This window comes from Trematomus bernacchii, unplaced genomic scaffold (genome assembly GCF_902827165.1).
Source record: "Trematomus bernacchii unplaced genomic scaffold, fTreBer1.1, whole genome shotgun sequence".
In the NCBI taxonomy this organism is placed as follows: Eukaryota; Metazoa; Chordata; class Actinopteri; order Perciformes; family Nototheniidae; genus Trematomus; species Trematomus bernacchii.
In genome coordinates, this window is record NW_022987593.1 from 13,088,659 (window position 1) to 13,109,890 (window position 21,232).

Consider the following 21,232-nt stretch of genomic DNA (forward strand, 5'->3'; position numbering starts at 1 on the left):
GTGGGGGCGAGCGTTGTCATCCTGGAGGATGGAGTTAGGTCCCAGATTCTGGAGATATGGGATCGCCACTGGCTCCAGAATCTCATTCCGATATCTCACTGCATTGAGATTGCCTTCAATGATGACAAGTTCTGTTTTGCCTGTGAGAGAGAGGTGAGATGACGTTCCCCCACATTCTTAGGTTCCACTGTCGGTGCCGTCGACACCAGCGCAAACGGGCCTGACGGTGAAGGGCAGTCATTGCAGGCTTCCTGGCAGCCTTATAAGCACGAAGACCGGCCATGTGCAGTCTGTTCCTCACCGTCTGATCAGAGATCTGTCTGTGGTACCGTTGTGCAAATCTTGCCTGTAATCAGGTGTCAGTCACACACACCTGTGACTGGCATACACCTGCCAGCACTTGAAGCTCAAAACGAGAGTGAATACCAACAGAAGAATATTGCAGGGGATTTTGGCAAATGTTTTTGGGCCGCTACCCACACGGTTAGCTGTGTTGCTCATTCCACGAATGCACGATCCTCACAAGTTGTACCTCGTAAAAGTGACTAATCAGGCTTTCCAACGATATAAAATACAATAGGTATTATTAAAGGGGAGGAATAATTGACCGAAATAACGTTTCCAAACTTTTTTTGAGGAGTTTAGATCCAAATACATAAATAAGTTAATACAACATATATATATAATACATACTTTGATATGAAGTTAAGATATCCAGCAGCAGTATATAAAGTAAATAAATTAGCTCCACTGTTTACAGCTGTGATGAACACATTAATTAACTACATGCTTAAAATGTTATTTACATTTTAAATGTAACTTAACTCCTTAAATCCCAGTGAACATCTTCACAATACACACATTTTAAAAAGACATTAAAAATGAAGCGACACCGTTCTTTGTGTTGTACGAGTTTGGTTTATTATTGTATTGAAAAATAAATTAACGAAAATAACTTTAAAATGCAACAAAAGACAAAGGAATAAAGAAGAAAAAAAGAATCCAGATTATAAACATTCTTCGCCAGCAGGGGTGGAATCGCAGTGCTCATGTAAGATAAAATGTACAAATATATATAAAAAAGGAATTTATTAGACATATCCACAAATCACGAAAGCATTCCTTTACGTCCAGTGAGCTGAATCTGGTCTACCACCCAAACCGTTGTTCTTACAGCTACAAAAAGGTCTAGAAAATTTATATTTATATATGTATATATTCATACACATGCCCTATGTGTGGATGAGGCTGTAAAAAACTAAACTGTACAAAAACAAAAAAGCACACGGTGGTGATGTTGTGGATGGAATGATGGGGATTAAATTAAGAAAATACGATTCAGAAAAACAACAACGTGATGGGGTCGACGTCTGGAATGAAGTTCAGTCATCCAATGATCAGAGTTTGGCTTTAAAATGGAAACAGTAACATTAAATGCAAGCGATGAAATGATTTGTAGTGCCTGGTGGTTGAAAAACAACAATAAGAGTCCTTTAGATGTGACGATGAAGGGGAGGAATGACAGAGAGGGAATAACACTCTAGTTAAATAACAATTACATATTATCTACAAGGTCTGAGCTGAACTGGAGGAACACAATTTAAAAAAAGCTTTGTTCTCTGAAACGCCGGCAGTCAGATCAAAATGGTTCATCGTGAGGTTAATGTTTAAAAAAAGCCCCCAAAATAATAACCCAGATATCTTTCAAGATTTAAAGGAATGGTTCGTAGTGCTTTCCGTTTTGGGATCAGACATCAATATTTGTCATTTTTCTACGTTAAGTTGAGCCGAGGTGGAATGATACGCCATCAAGAAATAGTTCCTAATCTTCCCTGACTCAAAACACGAGGTCCTCTACTTACTAACCTTAAAGTAAACTAGAAAACACATAATAGGTTTAATACTGAAAATCATGATCAAGTCAATACCGATAATATGAAAATAATGGATGAATCAATCAAGATAAAGATAATAAGGTCAACTTTAGACGGCTACTTCAAGAGTCAGCTGGTTTCGGGGGAAGCTTATTTGACTTACAGCTCTACTTTCACAAGGTCAGACAAACTCATGGATGTTTAGAGTAATGGTAACTATCTGAAGGAACAGCTTCTTCAGTCATGATTCCAAAATATTCTTAATTTTAAAACTTACAAGAGCTTGAAGCGACTGCCAACACCGCACAGATTCCTGATTTAACTCATGGTCACATACTGGAAGTCTTCCTGTTAACTGCAGCGCAAAAATCAAGTTTTAAACCGTATAGAAATCACTGATGATTAATGAGTAATGCTGAGATCACTTTACAATAGGCTCTTGACTGTGTGGCACATAGCCTAAGTGCTGTACAGAGGTTCAATGAAAAAGTTAAATTCACTGATCAATCAAAAGCTCTGGTTAGTGAATATCTTCTGGTCGAAAACCAATCTCCACGCTCAAGTACTTAGTCGTTTTTCCTTTAATTTCATCAGAGCTGCAGCCATGTTTGCCCAGTTTGAGTCGAGCTGCCGTTAGCCGTTCACCACGCTTCAGTCAGCACAGAAAGGTTCAAATATATCCATGAGTTTGTGATTCCGAGTAAGAAAAACTGTAAAATTTCCCTGAAACCGAACTTGTTTTTTGAATTCCTTAGACTGATGTATGAGCCTGCCTGTTGTCAGTCGCTCAGTCTGAGAGCCTCTGTGAGTAAAGCTGTAAACTTTGGTCGTGACTCCTCCTCGTGACGCCGCCCAGCGACAGAAACAACCCGACTGAGAGGACAGGAGGGAAGGGGGGGGGGGGGGGGAACCATGAGGAGGGTCTGTGGTCATGCTCATCATTCATACATTCACATAAAACGGGAATCATTAATGTCGTCGTCCGACAGGCGAGCGCACACACCTGGGACAACACTGTGATAGAATAATGGCCCCTCCCACCAATAAATACCGTAACCCCGCCCACTGACAAATCATAAAATACATCACACTGCTGCGTCTACAGCGAGTCCTTAAAACCTACAGCCAGCGCGGCGAGGAACCTTTGTCTACAGTCCGAGAACAGAAACTCATTTACACGTCTCAAACCGTACTAAAAAACGTGGTTTCAAAACAGAGCAGGGAGAGGGGGAGGATAAAAGTGAAAAGACAGCGACGGCGTGCTGCTAGTTTTTCTTCTTCACGTTGTTGTTCGAGGCGAGCCGGGGCCGAGGAGCCGGGATGAGACTTCCCAACGGGACTCGACTCCGAGCCACTTCGAAGAGTTTGGAGAAAACCTGCGGGAAGAGGAGGAGAAGAGGTCAGGTGGGGGGGGGAAGGAAGATGGAAAAGCAGTAGTGAGGAGAGTCGTGGGAAACACAGCATATACCTGCCTTAAAGTACGAAACTGAGGTTACCCCAGTGTTTCCGCCAAACCAGGGCTGAGAGGGCGTGTCACGTGACTTGAATTTTGAATTGAGCCGTCTTTTATAGATACTATCTCTTTACGTATTAGTGATGGGAATTCCGGCTCTTCTTAGTGAGCCTGATCATTTGGCTCGGCTCACTAAGAAGAGCCGGCTCTTTCGGCTCACTAATGGCGCATTTCCACTACACGGTCGGCCTCGGCCACACTCGGTACGGCTCGGTACGGCTTGGCCGCGTTGGGCCTTAACAGGGCCGACTCACTTCATGCTGCGCTTCCATTACAGTTTAGGAACTGGGGTAGTTACTATAGTAACGCAGTGTAGGCGGAGCCGTGACGTCATCTTCAGTGAGAACTCCAGAAACACAACACAGCCGTTAGCTGTTAGCACTCAGAGCTCACAGCTCCTTATATATGTTCAGAAACTCGACAAAAGTTAAACAAGTACAAACCACAGACTGTCTGTGTCATGGCGAATACAGTCGCTGCTTTATTTATGTCTGTATAGGCCGTTGTTGTGAGTGTGGACGGTCGGAACATATACTGCGTTAGCTTGGCCAATCTCCACCTAGAAAAACACGCATTTTAAAAGGTTTTTCGCCTGCCGTCTGTCTGCAGACTTGACAAAGCATTAATTCATGGTTTTTACTAACCGGTATCAGTATGTTGTTACTTCGGCATCATTTTGAAACGTGTATTACAATTAAATCACGGTCAAATATGTCCATCTTGTTGTAGTTGTAGCCCCCTTGCAGCGCTCCTCTCTCTAGTTTAGCATACTCAGCCCGACTCAGCCCTGTTTGTTGGCCTCGATAGAACCACAATTTTATCGGGCCAGAAAAGACGTGAAAAAGTGGCCCCGGGCCGGGCCGGGCCGTAACTAGGCCTAGTGGAAGCGCAACCAAAAACGGGTACGGCACGACACGACACGCTTAAAGCGAGCTCCGCGCTGTAGTGGAACTGCGGCATAAGAAGAGCCGGCTCTTCATGTTACCACAGTTTACCACGGAGCCTCAGTTTAGCCGCTGCGAGGCTCTGGCGCTCGTAGTTCACGCGCGTGCTCCACTAGCACCCCCCCCGTCAAGGCTCGCCGGCAGTACATTTTCCGTCACAGGAACACGCTTTGCTGGCGGCGAAAAGAATCCCACCAGACTCCTTTGCCCCTCCAACAGAGGGATGTCCTTGTCCTTTTTCGTCATTTCAAGCGATAAAAACTCTCGATCTTCTCTAATTGTTTATTTTTTGGACGCCCTCGGCTCGAGTTCAAATGACGGCAAGACGCCCCCCTGGCGGAAACGCTGGGTTACCCAATTTACTTTTTCAGATAAATAGAATTCCCTTATAAACATCAGGTGTGAAAGGGTCCTAAGAAGCAGTATGCATTTTGCTAACATTCAGAAAGCTACATCTGATAACATGAGGCAAATCTAAAATAGTCTCACGTCCTATACAGGAAGTGAAAACATACCTTTCGTGGAGTCCTCTGGAAGCATTAAGACACAAAATAAAGTGGAAGGAGGAAGAGAAAGGTTAAAAAGAAAGCGACAGATGACAGAAATCTTGACAAGTTAAACGTTTGAGGAAAAACTAAAGAGTTGTTTTACACAATGTCATTTTATTCAAATATTTATTTTAATTCAGGGTTAAGCGTAATATTTAAATGTCTGTACTTTAACTCCAAATGATAACTGACTCACTTATTAGTATGTTAAAGAACACGTCCATCACATACAATACACTTTTTAATGTCTCAAATTAAAGCGGATAAACAAGAACAAGTGGTACCAACAAAGTATTAAAAACTACCCTACAAGATATTGTCTTTCAACTAATTGGCTTCATGAGTGCGTTGGTTTTATTGCTCGTTTCAGTTTAAAAAATATAAAATAAAATAAATAAAATAAATAAAATAAATAAAATAAATAAAATAAATAAAATAAATAAAATAAATAAAATAAATAAAATAAATAAAATGAATATTGATCGTCCTCTCACCTGTTCCCAGAGGGTTTCAGCCACCTGGTCGATGACTCCTCCCACCTCACGGAACTCTCCGGAGTATTTCACGTACGCCCAGACGCAGAGTGCCGTCAGAGCGACGCCCATCAGCAGGTTACACAGCGTTGCCACGGAGTTGATGCCCACGAAGCCCGTGACCATCGACACCACGTACATCACGAACATGACGGCGAACAGCGTGGCGGGGGTCCGCGCGGCGAAGAAGATGTTCTTGCCGTCGTTGTGCTTGTTGAAGTTGCTGTACGTCTGGTCCAGCTCCGCCTCCAGCTGCTCCTGGTAGCGCCGGCAGAATTCCTCGCCGCCCATTTTCTTAACGCCGCGGAAGTGTTTCACCGACGCCTGCCTGAACTCCAGGTGCCGGCGCTCCAGCTCCGCCGGGTTGATGTAGGGTTTGTCTCCGCCGCAGACCTGTGCAGAGGACAGGCTCATTGGATCTACTTTATTGACCAAAACCTGGATCTGTAATGTCCAGTAACGACAGGTTTGTGGTGCGTTACCTGCTCCATGCCTTTGTTGTACAAGCCTTTGGCTCCTGCTACAGCTGCAAGGTTATTAGCTTCAGCTGTTGCCTAGGTAACAAATGACAAAACAGGTTAAAGATGTCGAATTTGAGTCAACACATGACCAATCAACAGAGTCCTATTTACGAGTCGAAGATCTGCTCCAGCCGGATCTGATAGTTAAGATTTACGGCAGACACAGGATATGTTACACCATTTATAAATATAATAATATTTAAGTTAACCATTCATAAATAAAGCATCTTTGAGCACCAGGAAAAGCACTATAAAAATTATTATTATTATTACATCAACATCTGAACCATTCAAAATGTTTTTTCTACAGTGAAAAGGAAACTATTCATATTAGCTGATTATTCAGTACTGTTAAAAATCTGGTTTTTGGATTAAATATCATGATTTGAACAGTCCAGCAGGTGGCGCTGTTTCACAGTAACATTACATTAATGATAATGTGTCTGAGCAGAGCTGACCTGCAGCATGGACTTGGGGTGAGGAAGCTCCTCTCCCTGATAGATCTTCATGTAAGCCTGAAACACAGAATCATAAGAGTAGGTGAGAAACGAGGATAATCAGGAGCACACTTGACATTTTCTTTCTGAACGCTTAAAACTATAACAATTAATTCACTAAAAACGACAGCAGGGGATTCACAAAACCCCAAACTTTCTAACAGGATTTTAAAATGGGAAGATAGAGGGGGGAAAAAGATATGCTTTAATTTGAATGAAAACAATATCATTCTGTCCCCTAAAACTGAGAAGCTTTCTCGTTTGGGACATTTTAAATGCATTTTTACATCATGGACCTAAACAAATAAATATCCCCCCTCTGTAATTTGGTAAAAAAGTAATTCCTCCTCCTGACAGTAAACCAATGAAAGGCCATGATGGGCAGATGGAATATGAACTCACTTTGAAGTATTGCAACAGGTCTCTGCAGGTGATCTTGACTCCTCCGATCTCCTTCTCCACCAGGTTCTCTGGAGAGAGCAGCGTGGGGACGAGGTTCACCAGCTCCTTCTTAAACTCATCATCGATATCTGACACGACACACACACCAAACACACGTCATTAAAACCTGACTGTTCACGCTGTTTGAGGAGCTGCTGAGCCCGTGGACGTTACCTCTGAGCCGACCGTCGAAGTGAGGGTTGGTGGCGACCTTGAGGCCGGGATGAGGCAGCAGGAAGCAGCCGATGTTGGAGAAGCAGGAGTGGATGTGTTTCCTGACGTTCTGCAGCTCCTCGTGTTGGTTCTGCTTCACCTGAACACAGACGATAACGCATACATTTCTTGCTTTATTTCTCCTTAGCGGGGGGACAAGGTTATGCAGAAATGGGGGAAAAAACGATGAGGAAACCGAGAACACAGGGTACAAATGAACGGTTATGAAAATAGCTTTTTCCTCCTAGACTTAAGAGGGAAATGGTTAACCCTTAGAGGCATAAGTGGGTCTTTTTTGACCCGGTGAGGTGGTTTTCTTGAAGTATCTTTGTAATTACATTTTTGTATCATTTCATATTCCAGCTATTCCTCAAAAAACATGTTTTGGATATCATGCCATTCACATTTTTAATTTACATTTTAAGAAATTGTAGTTTTTGTATTACTACCCCAAGCTTCCATAAGTGGGTCAAAAATGACCCGCATGCATTTTCTATGGAATCCTATGGGAAAACGTTTTTTTTTCAAAATGTAAAATTAAATATAAAATATTTCTAGTGTGAACCAAAATATTATACTAAATATTATACAAGAGATTTTTCTTAACCAAAATGACAAAAATGGCATAAAAACACATTATTCTAATACGGGTCCTTTTTGACCCACTTATGGAAGAGTGTAGGGTCCAGTCACTCGTGCATCTAAGGGTTAAAGGAGTGTTTGAATGTACAGGTTTTAGCTAGCCCAAGTCTGAGGAAGGTACCAGAAACGGTTCATTAAAGATGGGAACAGTGAGAAATGATTCTGATGGATGTAAAGATCCTGCAGAATGTGATGTGCAGTGCCAGTTATCTTGCTGCAGACATTGGCCATCCAAGTGAATACATTTCTTTGTTTGACCAGCAGTTTGACTACAAGATGACCAAGGACTCAATTCAACATTGTGATCAGGGCCTTATAAACCTGGCATTAAGTTTCCCCGAGACAAAGATGCTGCTTACTTTTCTTGTCAGATATTTTCTGGTTGAGATCTCAATACTTGTACGATCAACTCTTTTTTTAAACCAGAGACTTCTGCCTGGCTGCTGTCACTGACCTGCAGACGCTTCTCCAGGAAGCTCCGTCCTCCCTCCAGGCCGTACGGATGCTCGTATGGATAACTCCAGTCTCTGATCAGGAACATCAGACTCTGAACAGACGGACAAATTCAGGTTTATTGATTACACATTTCAAATGTTATTAATGATTATTTCCAGGTATTACAAAATCATCTTATTTATCCATCTCTGTGGGACAAGTTAACCTGTTAAGCCCCAAAATGACATTCCCAGAACAAATTACCATAACTTCACTTCTAAAAGGGGTAAATTAATAATCTTTTTTCTCAAAGCAAGGTTACACCTGTGAGTTGGATGTAGAAAAGTCAGAATCAATATATAATTGTTTTATTGTAAAGTAAATTCAGATTGAACATAGTAAAAAAATGTAAATTATAGTGTCCGTCCAAAAAAAAAAAAAACATTACTTATAGTGAAAACCACCCTTGAATGATGGGATAGTAGACTAAAAGCTTTAGGAATCCAAACTATAACATAATAAGTACCCTGTATCAAGATTGATGCAAAACAAGTGACATTTGACCTTTTTAGAGAGGTTTAGCACAAAAAAAAACACTTCTGGGGTCATTTGGGTGGATTTGCCGTTTCTCTGGAACCCATTGGTCGATTTTGGTGATTGACACCTCTTTTTAACCGTTAGAGCCAATAGAATTGAAGGGGAAGTTCCACATACACACGTTACCATTGACAAGTGAGAGCTATGCGCACGCAGTCGAACGCAATGTTATGCTCTGAAAAATGAAACCTAGGCTCAAACTAGTAAATATGATGATGGATTATCAGAAATCATTTCAAAGTGACACAGACACACTGGATTAACCTTCAGCAGGGTTTTTATCGTTTTGATGCCATTGAACACGACTTGATCAGAACAGCTAAAGGTAAGATGCTTCCTCCGTGAAGCTACGTGTTGTGATGTCTGTTTTCGCTTCCCCTGTCGCGAGTTCGGATCGCTCAGTGATGATACTAATACCTGTAGAATCTGTGGAATCTCAGCTTGCTAATCGATATCTTGTTTTTGCAGATACGATAAGTAATAAGGGTATTTAAGCTGTGAGTTCTGTGCTAAGTGCGATAGCATTTTTTCGCTCAGGGCTCATTTGGATGCTTCTTGTGAGACTAAAAATGGTTCGTATCGTCAGGTAGCTGAGTTTCTTCCCGTTAAGTGGGTATGGAACATTAATAGTTTCATAAATGTTAAGAAGCCCTGAGACACAGTTTCGCGAAAGAAAAAAAAAGCCCCATGCCCCCGCTTAAAAGGATATTTTTAACTATCAATAATGAAGCTAAGGCAACGTTTTAAACTGAGCGGAATTCCAGTCATTACAAAAGTCTCATTTAGTCGTTAGATGATTTAGTCCAAATGTTGTTTATATCTTAGACCGTAAACAAAGTCTCTAAAAATCAAACTATATATAATTGTGAAGACAGTAGGGGTGGTTAGCAGATCACACCTGAAATGGTTTCTCATAAACTTCCTCCATGGCCAGCCGCCCGTACTCAGTGAAGAGCTGAGGAGAGAAGACATCACAACACAGTCATTAGGCTCAATTAGTGTTGGAACAAATGAGTGCATATCTGATTATCCGGTCCATGAAAGCTTTCCCATTCGCTGCTCTAAAGGACCCCGTTAAAATAATATTTTCCTGCTGCAGCAGGAGATTTTTTGTGTGAATTGATTGAGGTTGGTTGCCTCATTTCAGCTGATTACATTTAATGAAGAGGTGTGCAGGACCATGTGGGCATTATTCAAACTTAATTGCAATAATAGAACAATTAAAAAGACCCATCTTTACAGTTTGATTGACAGCTGATCTATGAAGTGCAGTGATGAGCAGTTGGCACCAAAGATGGAAGAAAGTTTTCCTCAGAGAGACTTTCAGTTGGAGCTGCTTTCAGCCTCATAAGGCGCCTGGGTTTAGTTCACAGCGATTCGTGACCTGAATGCACCACAGAGCGCCTGATATGGAGATCCTCACTCACAAGAATTAAGAGCTTTAATAGAAATGCTGCTGTAAATCTGACGGATTAAAACCAACGTAAATGGTTAATGGAGGGTAAAAATATTTGAACAGTTGATTACCCTGAACTTTAAGTATAATTCAACTGAAAAACCAATAAAAAAATAATCGTTTTATTTCGATTATGTTTTCATAATTGTTGCAGGCCAAAATCGTAATTGCGATTAAAATACGATTAATTGATCAGCCCTAGGTTCAGCTTGACTTATTTTTAAAGAAACACATGTACCGGCAATGCACACTGCGTAAAATGTAGACTCCGCATTTCACCCATCCTAGTTTTAGGAGCAGTGGGTAGCTAATTTGACTAGGAAGCATTTTGGGGGTTCGTTGCTTTGTCATCACAATGGTCAAATGGTGCAAATTGACAGAAGTTTCTGCAGATCAAACACAAGGAAAGCTGTCTGGCAGTCTCAATCACTCAGAAACCCCCCCCCCCCCCCGAAAAAGGTGCTCTGAAATGTTTAATCTTTCAAATGTAATATTTGTCTTTAGTAAAACTGTCTGCAGGCTGATCACTGACCTGGAGGTGCTGGAGGTCGTCCTCCTGGACATTCTGGGACAGGTTGTACACCTAAAAACAAACAAACACCTCAACCGGTTAGTCAGCTGATGCGATCACACCAAGACGTTAATTACTTTACAAACACAGGACTAATCTTAAAAAAACAAACAGTTGGAGCAATGAGATGCGGCTGACCATCACAGAGCTGGTCATGGTGCTGAGAGCGAACAGTGTGGCACAGTCTTTGATGGTGGACTGGCTGTCAAACGCCCCCTGTGTGTCGATTAGTAAAACTGCGACCTGCAACAACATCACAATTAGTTGGGATGAAAGCACACAACACTGAAGAAAACTTAAACATGTTTTTAATAGGAGGATTTAAAGCAGGGGTGTCCAAACTATGGCCCGGGGGCAAAATGCGGCCCATTTTGAAACTCAGCTAATTCAAATCGTTTAATAAAATATGGCCCACAAAATAAACTTGTGCTTTTCATATATTGTACTAATTAAATATATCACAGTATTCATGTGTGCCCACTTTTCAAATAAATTCAATTTAAATTTTCAAACTAATCTAAGTTGATATAAAAAGCCCAATCACTTTTTTCCATAACACATATTTTTATAAGCAATCTGAAGCTTCTGTTTTAAGGCATGAGCTGCAAACTAAATCAATGAAATCCTATAGAGAGCTGTGATGAAGGCTGTTGTGTTTCTAACAGCATTTTCAAGTATCAAGCTTAATTTACCTACATTTGATTGAATTTAGCATATGAGGCAAAATACCTCTCCTCTAGTGAGTGGCCCAGCCCTTCGTATATTTGTCTGTATGTGGCCCTCGGTGAAAAAAGTTTGGACACCCCTGATTTAAAAAGGTTAAGAAGATGCTGGCTGGTTGTCTGCCTGCTGACTGACTGACCTTGCAGCCGTCTGGTTTCTTCACCACGAACACCTCGCTCCAGGCCAGGATGCCGGTGGTCTCCCGCTCGCAGCCCCCCCGCCAGGAGAAACCGGTCAGAGGCTCCTCCTCGGTGCCGACCCACGACTCCGACTGCACAGAGACAAGAGGAGATGAGAGGACATCAGTGATCCTGCTCCACTTTGATATTAGATACACATTCTTGCCAAAAGTCACATGAGGAAAGTGTGTTATTGACCTCATTTGATAGATGAACATTTACTTCGAGGATGTGGCGAGAAACACAACTTGTTTTTAACCACAGGAAACAATCAGTTTGAAACCAGAGCTGCTTGAAATCCTCTATGTTAAAGAGTGGTGTGCTGAAAATGCACCAGCTAATAAGATCAGTTGTTATGACAAAGATAATTCTTATTGTTTTTAGATGAGCTTACATTGATGTAACATTTCTTTAAAGGATAAACGGTTATTTTAGTTCAGTAACATTACAGCAAATTCACACCAAGATACTTCAATCTCAGTGATGCTGAATTCAACACATCATGGTATACATTCTCAGCTTAAACATGAAAAAGCTTCTGTATGATCCAAACCCATTTTCTCCCTCTTTGAGTCCTGTGCAGGAGGTGTGTGAAACAGCAGCCCTACTATAACCCGACGTGCGTGCAGGGCTTATTCAAAGCATAAAGATGGCTTTTATGTGTGGAATAAGCAGCAGCGAGCTCTGCAGGGGCCCAGCCACAGAGCCGGCATTGTGTCTGCCCTAAAATCCTCTTTACAGCATCGTGAAACCCTCCAGAATGTTCCTCACTGCTTAACGTAGATTAACCCGGCCAAAGGTCAAGTCACAGATCAAAACGTACACTCAAGTTTCCTTTGAACCCGGTCACACTTTCAAACTGAATTGTGGTAAAGGGAGTGGATTCCTGCTGCAGGCTTTTAAATAGCTTAAAGTGCACCTATCACGCTATTTTAAAAAGGCATATATTATGAGTCTCAGATATATACAAAGATATAAAAACATGTCTGATTTGTTTTGCTCAAAATACAAACAGATCATGCATTTTAGACATCCGTCATACCGCTCTATTCCAGCCCTGTTAGAGAAACACGGATTTTGGGTCCTTAGCTTGAAAAAAAAAAAAAAAAAGAGGAGGCGGAGCTAATGCCTGATCAGAATCCTACCGGAGATAAAGTTCAATTCTGCTGTGATAAAACGCCATCCTGTTCTAAACCACATCAAGGATTATTTCTGAAACAGTATGGAGCTCAAATGCTTTTTCTCTCTTGCAGGTTTATCACAAGGTGAGTTCCTTTTTTTATTTCCTGCTTTTTAAACACAAGTGCTCTACAGGTTAGCTCTGAGTGTTAGCGATGCTTGCTAATGTAAACAAAGACCATATTACGTCCAAAACACGTCAGGCATTGTTTCTGATAGCAACTCTCTGTGGGTCCACCATCCAAAATGACTTCATATCGGCAGCAAATCTGTATCCGCTCGTTGTACCCCCCGTTTTTAAAAGATGTGGGTACGGAGGAAAAAAAGAGAGGGTTTTATTTTCTGACGCTGCGTGAGTTCCCTGACACACCGGGGACATGTTTATGTATAAAAGACATCAAAAAGTGCATTTTGCAAGATAGGTCCCCTTTAAAGGAAGTTTGTTTCCATCAATGGAAGAATGACTATTGTTATCCAGTGTTTTACAGTTTAACATTGTGAATATTATTTCATTTTGCTGTGACAAACTTCTACCACTTCCAATTAAAACCTAAATGTGGCAAATAAGTATAATTAACACTGAAAACACCTGACTTTCAAGATAATGCCATGTTTTTGTAGTACCTGAAACACTGCAGACAAACAACACAGTCTGGGTGGCATCAGTCTGTGAAATAATAATCAGATGGGTACCTGCAACCTTTTAGACCTTTATGATTCTATAAAGCACTAAAGAAACCAGACAAATGTTTGGGAGAAGTATATACACTAGCACCTCGAGGTGGGATCGTTTCCACAGTAACGCTACAGGTCATTTCAGAAGTTGAAGCATCACTCAATAACAAAACCGTTAAATCCCCTAAATGTGACGGCTCTGCTGAAGAATCACAAATACTAAAAATAAGTTTTGCCTCATATTATATAACTTTTGGATTGCAATTTTTGAGGAGGTCTGAATTCCACAGATATTTAGGAAAATTACCTGGCAATGTTTAATGCGCTGCAGAGACTTTTATTCTGCCATATGTCACACAGATTGCTCTGCACTTGGAAATTGCGGCCGCTGAGAAACTTTCATTTCAGACTTGGAAGTCCATCTCTCTACCGTCCCAACTACTGCGAAATCTTTTTTTCAGAAGACATAATCGTCTGGCAGCATTACTTTTCTTTTAAAGTTACAAACTCTAAATATAGTATTAAAAGAAAATATATGTTTCAAGAGATTTGAACTGTACTTTGCTCAGTAGGCATGATGTTTCATATGTTGCTACACCAGCTCAATGACGGCTATGAAGTCATCCATAGTACTCAGTGTTTCCGCCAGACCAGGGCTGAGAGGGCGTCCACCCCGAGAGCGGGGGAGAGGCGGGGGTTGTGAGACGTCACGTGACTTGAATTTTGAATTGTGCCGTCACGTGACTTGAATTTTGAATTGAGCCGTCCCTTTACGTATTAGTGATGGGAAGTCCAGCTCTTTTTAGTGAGCCGAATCATTTGGCTCGGCTCACTAAGAAGAGCCGGCTCTTCATGTTACCACAGTTTACCACGGAGCCTCAGTTTCGCCGCTGCGAGGCTCCGGCGCTCGCAGTTCAGGCGCGTGCTCCACTATTTTTTTGGACGCCCTCGGCTCGGGTTCAGGGCGTTCCGAGCGGATTAAGGGCGTCAAATGACGGCAAGACGCCCCCCTGGCAGAAACGCCGATAGCACTTCAATGAAAGTTTTGTCAAACTGCTGTTTATGTAGAATACACTTTATACGAGTTAAATGAACTCTGAGGTCAGGAGTGTAAATCATGCCACTAAGATTAGATTCAAGTTAAAGTCAGTGCAGCGTAGTTTAGTTACTGCAAAAAGCTGTGATGTGCCAAGTAATGTACATAGTACCCAGTAAGGGGTGGATTTCAAATCTCACTTAAAAATATATTTATAAATTATTATGCTTTTTCTATGTAAACATGTCATAGTAAAGGCACAAAATAAAAATAATAGGGCCCCATTAATAAATATATTGAGACAGCCGATAAGCCTCTGCAGAGACACGTTTCAGCAGAGTTCAGTGGATAGTGTACCTGTGTGTACATGTAGCGCAGCATGAAGTCCAGCAGGAAGGACTTCCCCTTGCGGAACGCTCCGGCCACGGAGACCACGACCACGTTGAGGTCCTGCACCTCCTCCTTCAGCAGCAGCCGCTCCAGCGCCTCCTCCTGCAGCGAGAACGAGTGCTCCTCCTCGTCCGCAACCACGATCTGCACCGGCCTGGCTACGTCCGGCTCGTCCCCCTTCAGCAGGTCGGCCTCCTCCTCCTCACACCTCATCGGGGACGTGTCAGATTTAAAACCGCGGTCACCTGAGAGGGAAAGCAGTGTTTAATGTCTGACTGACTACAAGAATCACAACTAACCCTTCTCAATGGGGATGATGAAATGCAAGTTCCTACAGCCGAGCTTTGGGCATTCATTGTTGCTGTGGGGTTTTTTCAATCTGGAAAAACACCACATCTGTATTTGAAATGTCAGCGTTCTCCTTACCTCAACTCAAATGTAACTAAAGTGAGATGACAACAGAAAGAAACACATGTCATTGACACCTGGATTGTGTTATCAGCTTAAACTGAACACTAAAGAAAGTGGTGGCGCTTTAGAATAGATGTGATTTTCTCTCATCTGCTGTCTGACTACAGTCCTGATGGCAGTTTCCTCACAGGAATCAATAAACTCTGAAGCGACAGCGGCTTCTAGAAGGAAAAACTTTCCCGACCTCCTCTAGTTAGTGCAGCTTCACAGGAGCTCAGCCAAGAGGAATGCTGGGAGGAATTGCTGCCATTATAGGATGGCACAGCTGGCTGCAGGTTTACAGTAAAGACACAGCCATCAGCCAGTGTTGTTCTAGAGTCAGTCTCAACCTGGGACTAGTAAAGCCTTCAGCTCTCCTTGTATGGCAGCGTTTACACTTCACTGATCTACAGCCATCTGGAGGAGACAGGGAGACATATGAGACTCATTTTGGATGCTTTTTGCCAAACAAACGAAGGTCAGAATTGAGCATTTTGTCATCTCTTCCTGTAAAATCAGATGATGCAAGTAACGATGTGTGTAAATACTGCAACTAAGGATGTATGACACTGTATACTTGCCAATACCCAGACATATTTCATATACTGTAGTGGCATTAAAATTACACCAACTACATTAGCATGATGCTATGCATATTGTTATCATGATGGCCCACTGGGAGACCAAACACAATGCTTTCCAAAATGTACACAGCTCAAAATAATAAGGCCACTTCAACGAAGGTTAAACGTAAAAAGGTGCCATATTTATTTTTAAGCAAAATGTTCTAACAAAGTGAAATATTCACCCTACTTTCAAAAGCCTGGATGGTGCGGTCACAGTGTCGCTGCTTAAAATAGGCCCAACCAGGGGAATTTGACCCATTTCACAAGTTGCAAAACAATGTCATCTCTGTAGTGAAATCTGTATGGTGAGGAAACGCAATTTGTCTCGTCCTCAAATGACGCTGAGCAATCATTGCAGAAAGTGTCTTTGCCATCTGAGACGTCAGGTCAAGTGCGCAAATGCATCTTCTTATTGGTGTGTCAGATGGGAGGGAATATTCATTATTGGATGTTGACGATATTAAAGCTTTAATTTGCCAATATAAATCACGTGTCGATATCACTTTGAGTTCCTAAATGCAAAGTTTTCAATGCTGAAAAATGACTGTTGACCTTGTGATTATGTGGCAGCTCTTATTGAGACACTGTCTTGTGATTACACAGCTAACTGAGCAGCCTGCGGCCTCATGGGAAGAGGAGCCTTCATTCAGGTCAGTGTGGAGCTGTTGGGCCATGTGAGCGCTCTGCAGGCAGCAACACAACAGCCACGATGATGATCCGCCTCCGACACATCCAGCAGACAGCTCGCTGGGTAACATGCACAGTTACCACATCCCGGGGAAGACGTAAACAGTTTGCAGGTCGACATAAAACAGTTTTGGGGATGTTTTTACTGACAATGATGTGTGCTTTAAAGACCAGTGATCCGGTAAACTCTGTCTCCTACTGTTCTCTCTGTACAGGACATGAGCTGCCTGAGGGGGGGAAATACTTCTACAGTGTGAAGCTGAAACAAGAAAGTTATCCATCAATGACAAATATGATCTTGTTCTAACTTCTCCTGTGCAAAGATGTGAACATTGTCTCTGGTTTATTTATTGAAAACGGAATATTGGTTGTACAGTTGGTCAGGTGAAACTATTAAATTAGAAGACGAAGCCTTGAACAGCGATGAATTCAAAGATTACTTTTTTTTATAAATACTGTTAATGTATTGTGTACACTACCAAACAATGTATTTATCAGATAGTCATTTTACAATGAGAAAAAGGTGACAGATATTTCTGTAGATATTCAGAACAATTTGAAATGTGTGCTTTACAGTTTACTCGAAGTCCAAGATGTCTTGTTGCATCTTTCCAAAACCCAAAGATATTCAGTAAAAAAAAAAAAGGGAAATGACTTTACAAATTAATTAGTTGCCGACTATTTTTCTGTCAATCAACTAACCAAATAATTGTGGCAGCTCCAGCGTGAACATTGAGAGGAGCAAATATGTGGCTGGCTTTTGAGTAGCAACTTAAATTGGATGGATCATCTGCTCATCTTCAACCTTCTGCCTCCTTAAGAGACCTCTTACATAACAACACACCACAGGAATGAATGTTCCTGCTAATCAGACGGGTCATTTCATCATTTTAAACTTCCTCATAGCAGATTATGTCCCCTATGATCATCATTAACCCCCCTGTCAGATCAGCAGAGGAACGTGGTCAGAGAGTTATGCGGAAATGTCCGTCATTAAAGTGTGGGGAGTGTTCAGAATACAGACTGGTCTGGCTGCATTCACAAGATACAGCATACTCTGCCAGAACTGCTGACTTACTGCCCTGGGGATTTTTGTTACACACGTGAGTCAGTCATAAGTAGTATGTAGGGTATACATAACTAAATGATTACATGTTAAAGCGCACACTAAGCAACATTTATCACAACTTTCACCTAGGCAAAACTATCCAAGAACAGTTTCAGACACATAACTGACTCTTCTTATTGAATAAAAGTTGTCAGGTCACCCCTAAACTGTATCTGACAACCAGTCCCACTGCTAGCTATCCTTGTGTAAGAAAATATATTATACACCATTCACTGCTGCTAGTTTGAAGGTAACCTACTTTATTGAAAAGGCCATTTCCTTATCAGAGATCTACAATAACAAGTCTTAAGCCTCAAGTATTTCATTGTGCTGTTTGGGAAACCGAAGACTTAGCTCAAAAAGGGAATCTGGAATAAGAGGATAACCCCACCAGTACAACTATGTATACACGTCACATGGTAGATGGCTCAATGTTTCCCCCACTTGGGTCTTAGCACACAGTGTGCAGTTCTCCACACACAAGGTCAACAGAGTTTTTGCAGTTAAAGAAACAGGCGACACACGCTCTTTGTATACAATGATATAAATATAATATGTAAAAGTTCATTTACATTTGATAAACAGCTTTTGGGACCCAGTCAAACATAGTCCAATATTGACTGTAATACAGTTCAAACTTGACAGTGGATAATATTTAGACTTCAGAGCAGGTACCTGGTTATCAGAGAGAAACCACAAGCAGCCTTGGAATATTACCAGTGAGTTATGATAAAGATAAGCCAGTCTCAGAAATGATTAATGAACAGTTAACTGGAGGTGTTTTAGTAAAAGTGCGGAAAAAATAAGGCAAAGTTGGCTGGACGTCTAGCAGTTTACGAGAGTTCACCTGTCCCAAATAATTTACCTTACAACCGGGCTGTCACAGTGCCGCAAACAGTCCCGATGTTACATACAAGAGTCCATTAATACAATGATATATTTAACGTCAATATGTTTCTTCACTAAACACCATGCTAGATGATATTACATAGCACAAAAAAAAGCACCCAATCTTGAACAGATTCTTAACTTTAGTAGAAGTACCAATACCACACATTAAGTAAAATTGCAGCATTGAGAATGGTACTCAAGTCAAAGTATTTAAGTCTGATTAATAACATGTACTCGAAGTATTAGTAGTAAAAATATCTTCATGTTTAAGAAGCTGGAACTGTGAAAATATTTGAACAAGAATCTTTATTAGCAAAATAGCTTCCAAATCATTCGTTTTAGTTACTCAAATATAATGTTGGATGGTTTAATCTATACCAAAAAAACCGTTTTAAAATCATAGTTTTTCCTTATTATCTTTAGTCAAGATCTGAATGTATTTAAGTAACTAGTAAATACATCTGTAAAATAAATGTTGTGGATTAAGGAGTACAGTATTTGCTTCCAAAATGTAGTAGAGAAGAAGTCAAAAACTAAAATACTAGAGTAGAGTAAAGTACCTCAAATGTGTACTTAACAGTACTTGAGTACATGCACTTAATTACTTTCCACCACAGATCTTGTATAATGTTGAGGGGGAAAAGGCTAGCATTATTAATCCTTGCCAAAAAGGAGAGGAAAGTGGCTTACCTGGTGGATTTATAAACAGAATTCAGTGTAAAGTTGACTGCAGGAGAAGCTCATAGCCAATTGTGTAAGCCTGTTGTGTTAAACCACCCCGTTATGCATTTGCAAAGTGCACTATCCTATCCCAGATAACAGGGCAACTCAAATCAGCTTCTTTATGGTAGTAACTACAGGGGGGAACAGGAGCTCAGAGGTGGGAGAAGTACTCCGATCAGAGAACCAGAGTGTAGGAATACTCTGTAACAAGTAAAGGTCCAGCAATCAAAATGTTAGTCAAATAAAAGTACAAGTACATGCATCAAAATATACTTAAAGTACCAAAAGTAAAAGTAGTCATTGTGCAGAATGGTCCATTTCAGAATAATATATATGATATGTGTTATAATGATTGATCAGTAAAGCGTTAACAAAGCTCGTAAAGGTGCAGCTAGTTTGAATGACTTTGTATACTGCAGGGTAGCTTGTGAATTTACTCCAGGTGGAACTAAAGTCTGATTTAACACTTGATTATATTTCACATCATTAATCCACAACTGCAAGGTTACTAAAAAAGGTATTAAATAAATGTAGTGGAGTAAAAGCACAACGTGGAAATGTCCAAGCATCTTAAAATTGCACTTAAGCACAGTACTTGAGTAAATGTCCTTAGGTACTTCCCACCTCTGTAACTAGGGTTGTTAACCGAAGCTAACAGCCGTTAACCGACCGTTATTAGTAACAACCATGGTAACATCAGAACAATGAAGAAGTGGCTCGAATAGGCTAGCAGCTATGTTAGCTTGTCCGCTAACAACAAACACATTCAGGTGAAGGTGAGGACAGCTGGACGGCTTAACAAAACAGGCTTTTCCACGATAATACACAAGTGCATAGCGGGAATGAGTCGGAGTCGCTCCAGGCACTCTTCATGGTCACTGTCAATAGTGGGAGTGCCATGTTTTGAGTGACATTTTAACAGTAAAAACGCGTTAATTCCAGCGGGATGAGATGCGATTATTCGACGAGGCGAACCTGCAGTGTCATTTCATAACCGTGTACAAAAACACACGGCTTTATAGACCACGTTTGCTGTCATCTATCCTGTCGCTATCATCATTTTTGTTAACTGTCGATATGAATTTACCTTCTTTGAAGATGCTGTTTTTGTGATTCCGCTGCTTCAACCTGTTCTCCTCCGCCGCCATCTTTCTTTGACCCGCTGATAGCAGCAGACTGCGCTGACGTCACAGTATTTGAAGCTGTGGAGGGGTCCTAAATACAGAGCCGAAGCCCCGCCCCCTGTCAGTTCGTTTACTCAAGTAGGCTACTGAGTAAGTACACTCATGCGAGGTACTTGTACTCAAGGGCGTCCCTCTGTGTTGAAAAGTGGTTAGGACACAGGGGGTCAGAAGATTTTGAAATGGTATTCAACACATACACTTTCAAGTAATTTAATTGGGGGTTGGGGTGGGGGGGGGGGAATCAGTCTAAGGTCAGAGTAGATAATAGATCGTCCAAAAAAACGATGTCAAAATAATGTTTAAATGTAATGATCAGTAGGCCTACATGCATTATTTTTGGTCATTTCATAATGAGTAAGCATGGTTGGGTTTGTTCATGACAATGCACTCATGTCATTCGTTCCATTTTAACATTGCACATATCTACTTGTTCAATTTACTAGGACATACTTTTGCTTAAGTGCATACTGTTTTACTTAAGTAGCCTAGCAAATCGGAATATTGTTTCTTACCTTATGAAATATAAAACATAAGACTAATGTTTAACTCACCATTTTCTAACACACTGCCATTTTAACAGAGATTAATCAGTTGTT

At 41.2% G+C, this 21,232-nt stretch overlaps 1 protein-coding gene across 2 annotated transcripts; it reads right to left on the reverse strand.

Moving 5' to 3' along the window:
• Positions 1 to 898: 898 nt before the first annotated feature.
• LOC117481735 (atlastin-2-like) lies at positions 899 to 20,626 on the reverse strand. 2 transcript variants are annotated; one of them, XM_034129601.1, is made up of 14 exons: positions 20,540 to 20,626; positions 14,935 to 15,212; positions 11,648 to 11,779; positions 10,924 to 11,028; positions 10,747 to 10,797; positions 9,657 to 9,713; positions 8,181 to 8,273; positions 7,046 to 7,184; positions 6,833 to 6,960; positions 6,392 to 6,448; positions 5,895 to 5,966; positions 5,374 to 5,805; positions 4,847 to 4,861; positions 899 to 3,250 (listed from the first exon to the last, which is right to left on the reverse strand). In XM_034129601.1, exons 1-14 carry the CDS (start codon positions 20,598 to 20,600, stop codon positions 3,140 to 3,142), a joined length of 1,731 nt encoding a protein of 576 aa, XP_033985492.1. In that variant the 5' UTR covers positions 20,601 to 20,626; the 3' UTR covers positions 899 to 3,139. The 2 variants fall into 2 exon arrangements, with proteins under 2 accessions (XP_033985492.1, XP_033985493.1); XM_034129602.1 differs by lacking the exon at positions 4,847 to 4,861.
• Positions 20,627 to 21,232: the final 606 nt, after the last annotated feature.

Bases quoted from the DNA above. Each gene is read 5' to 3' on its own strand.
- LOC117481735 (XM_034129601.1), bottom strand. From the start codon at position 20,600: ATGGCGGCGGAGGAGAACAGGTTGAAGCAGCGGAATCACAAAAACAGC. The intron at 11,029-11,647 runs GTCAGTCAGTCA...ATGTTGTTGCAG, and splicing joins AGAAACCAGACGGCTGCAAG to GTCGCAGTTTTACTAATCGA. The intron at 5,967-6,391 runs GTCAGCTCTGCT...TTTGTTACCTAG, and splicing joins ACCCCAAGTCCATGCTGCAG to GCAACAGCTGAAGCTAATAA.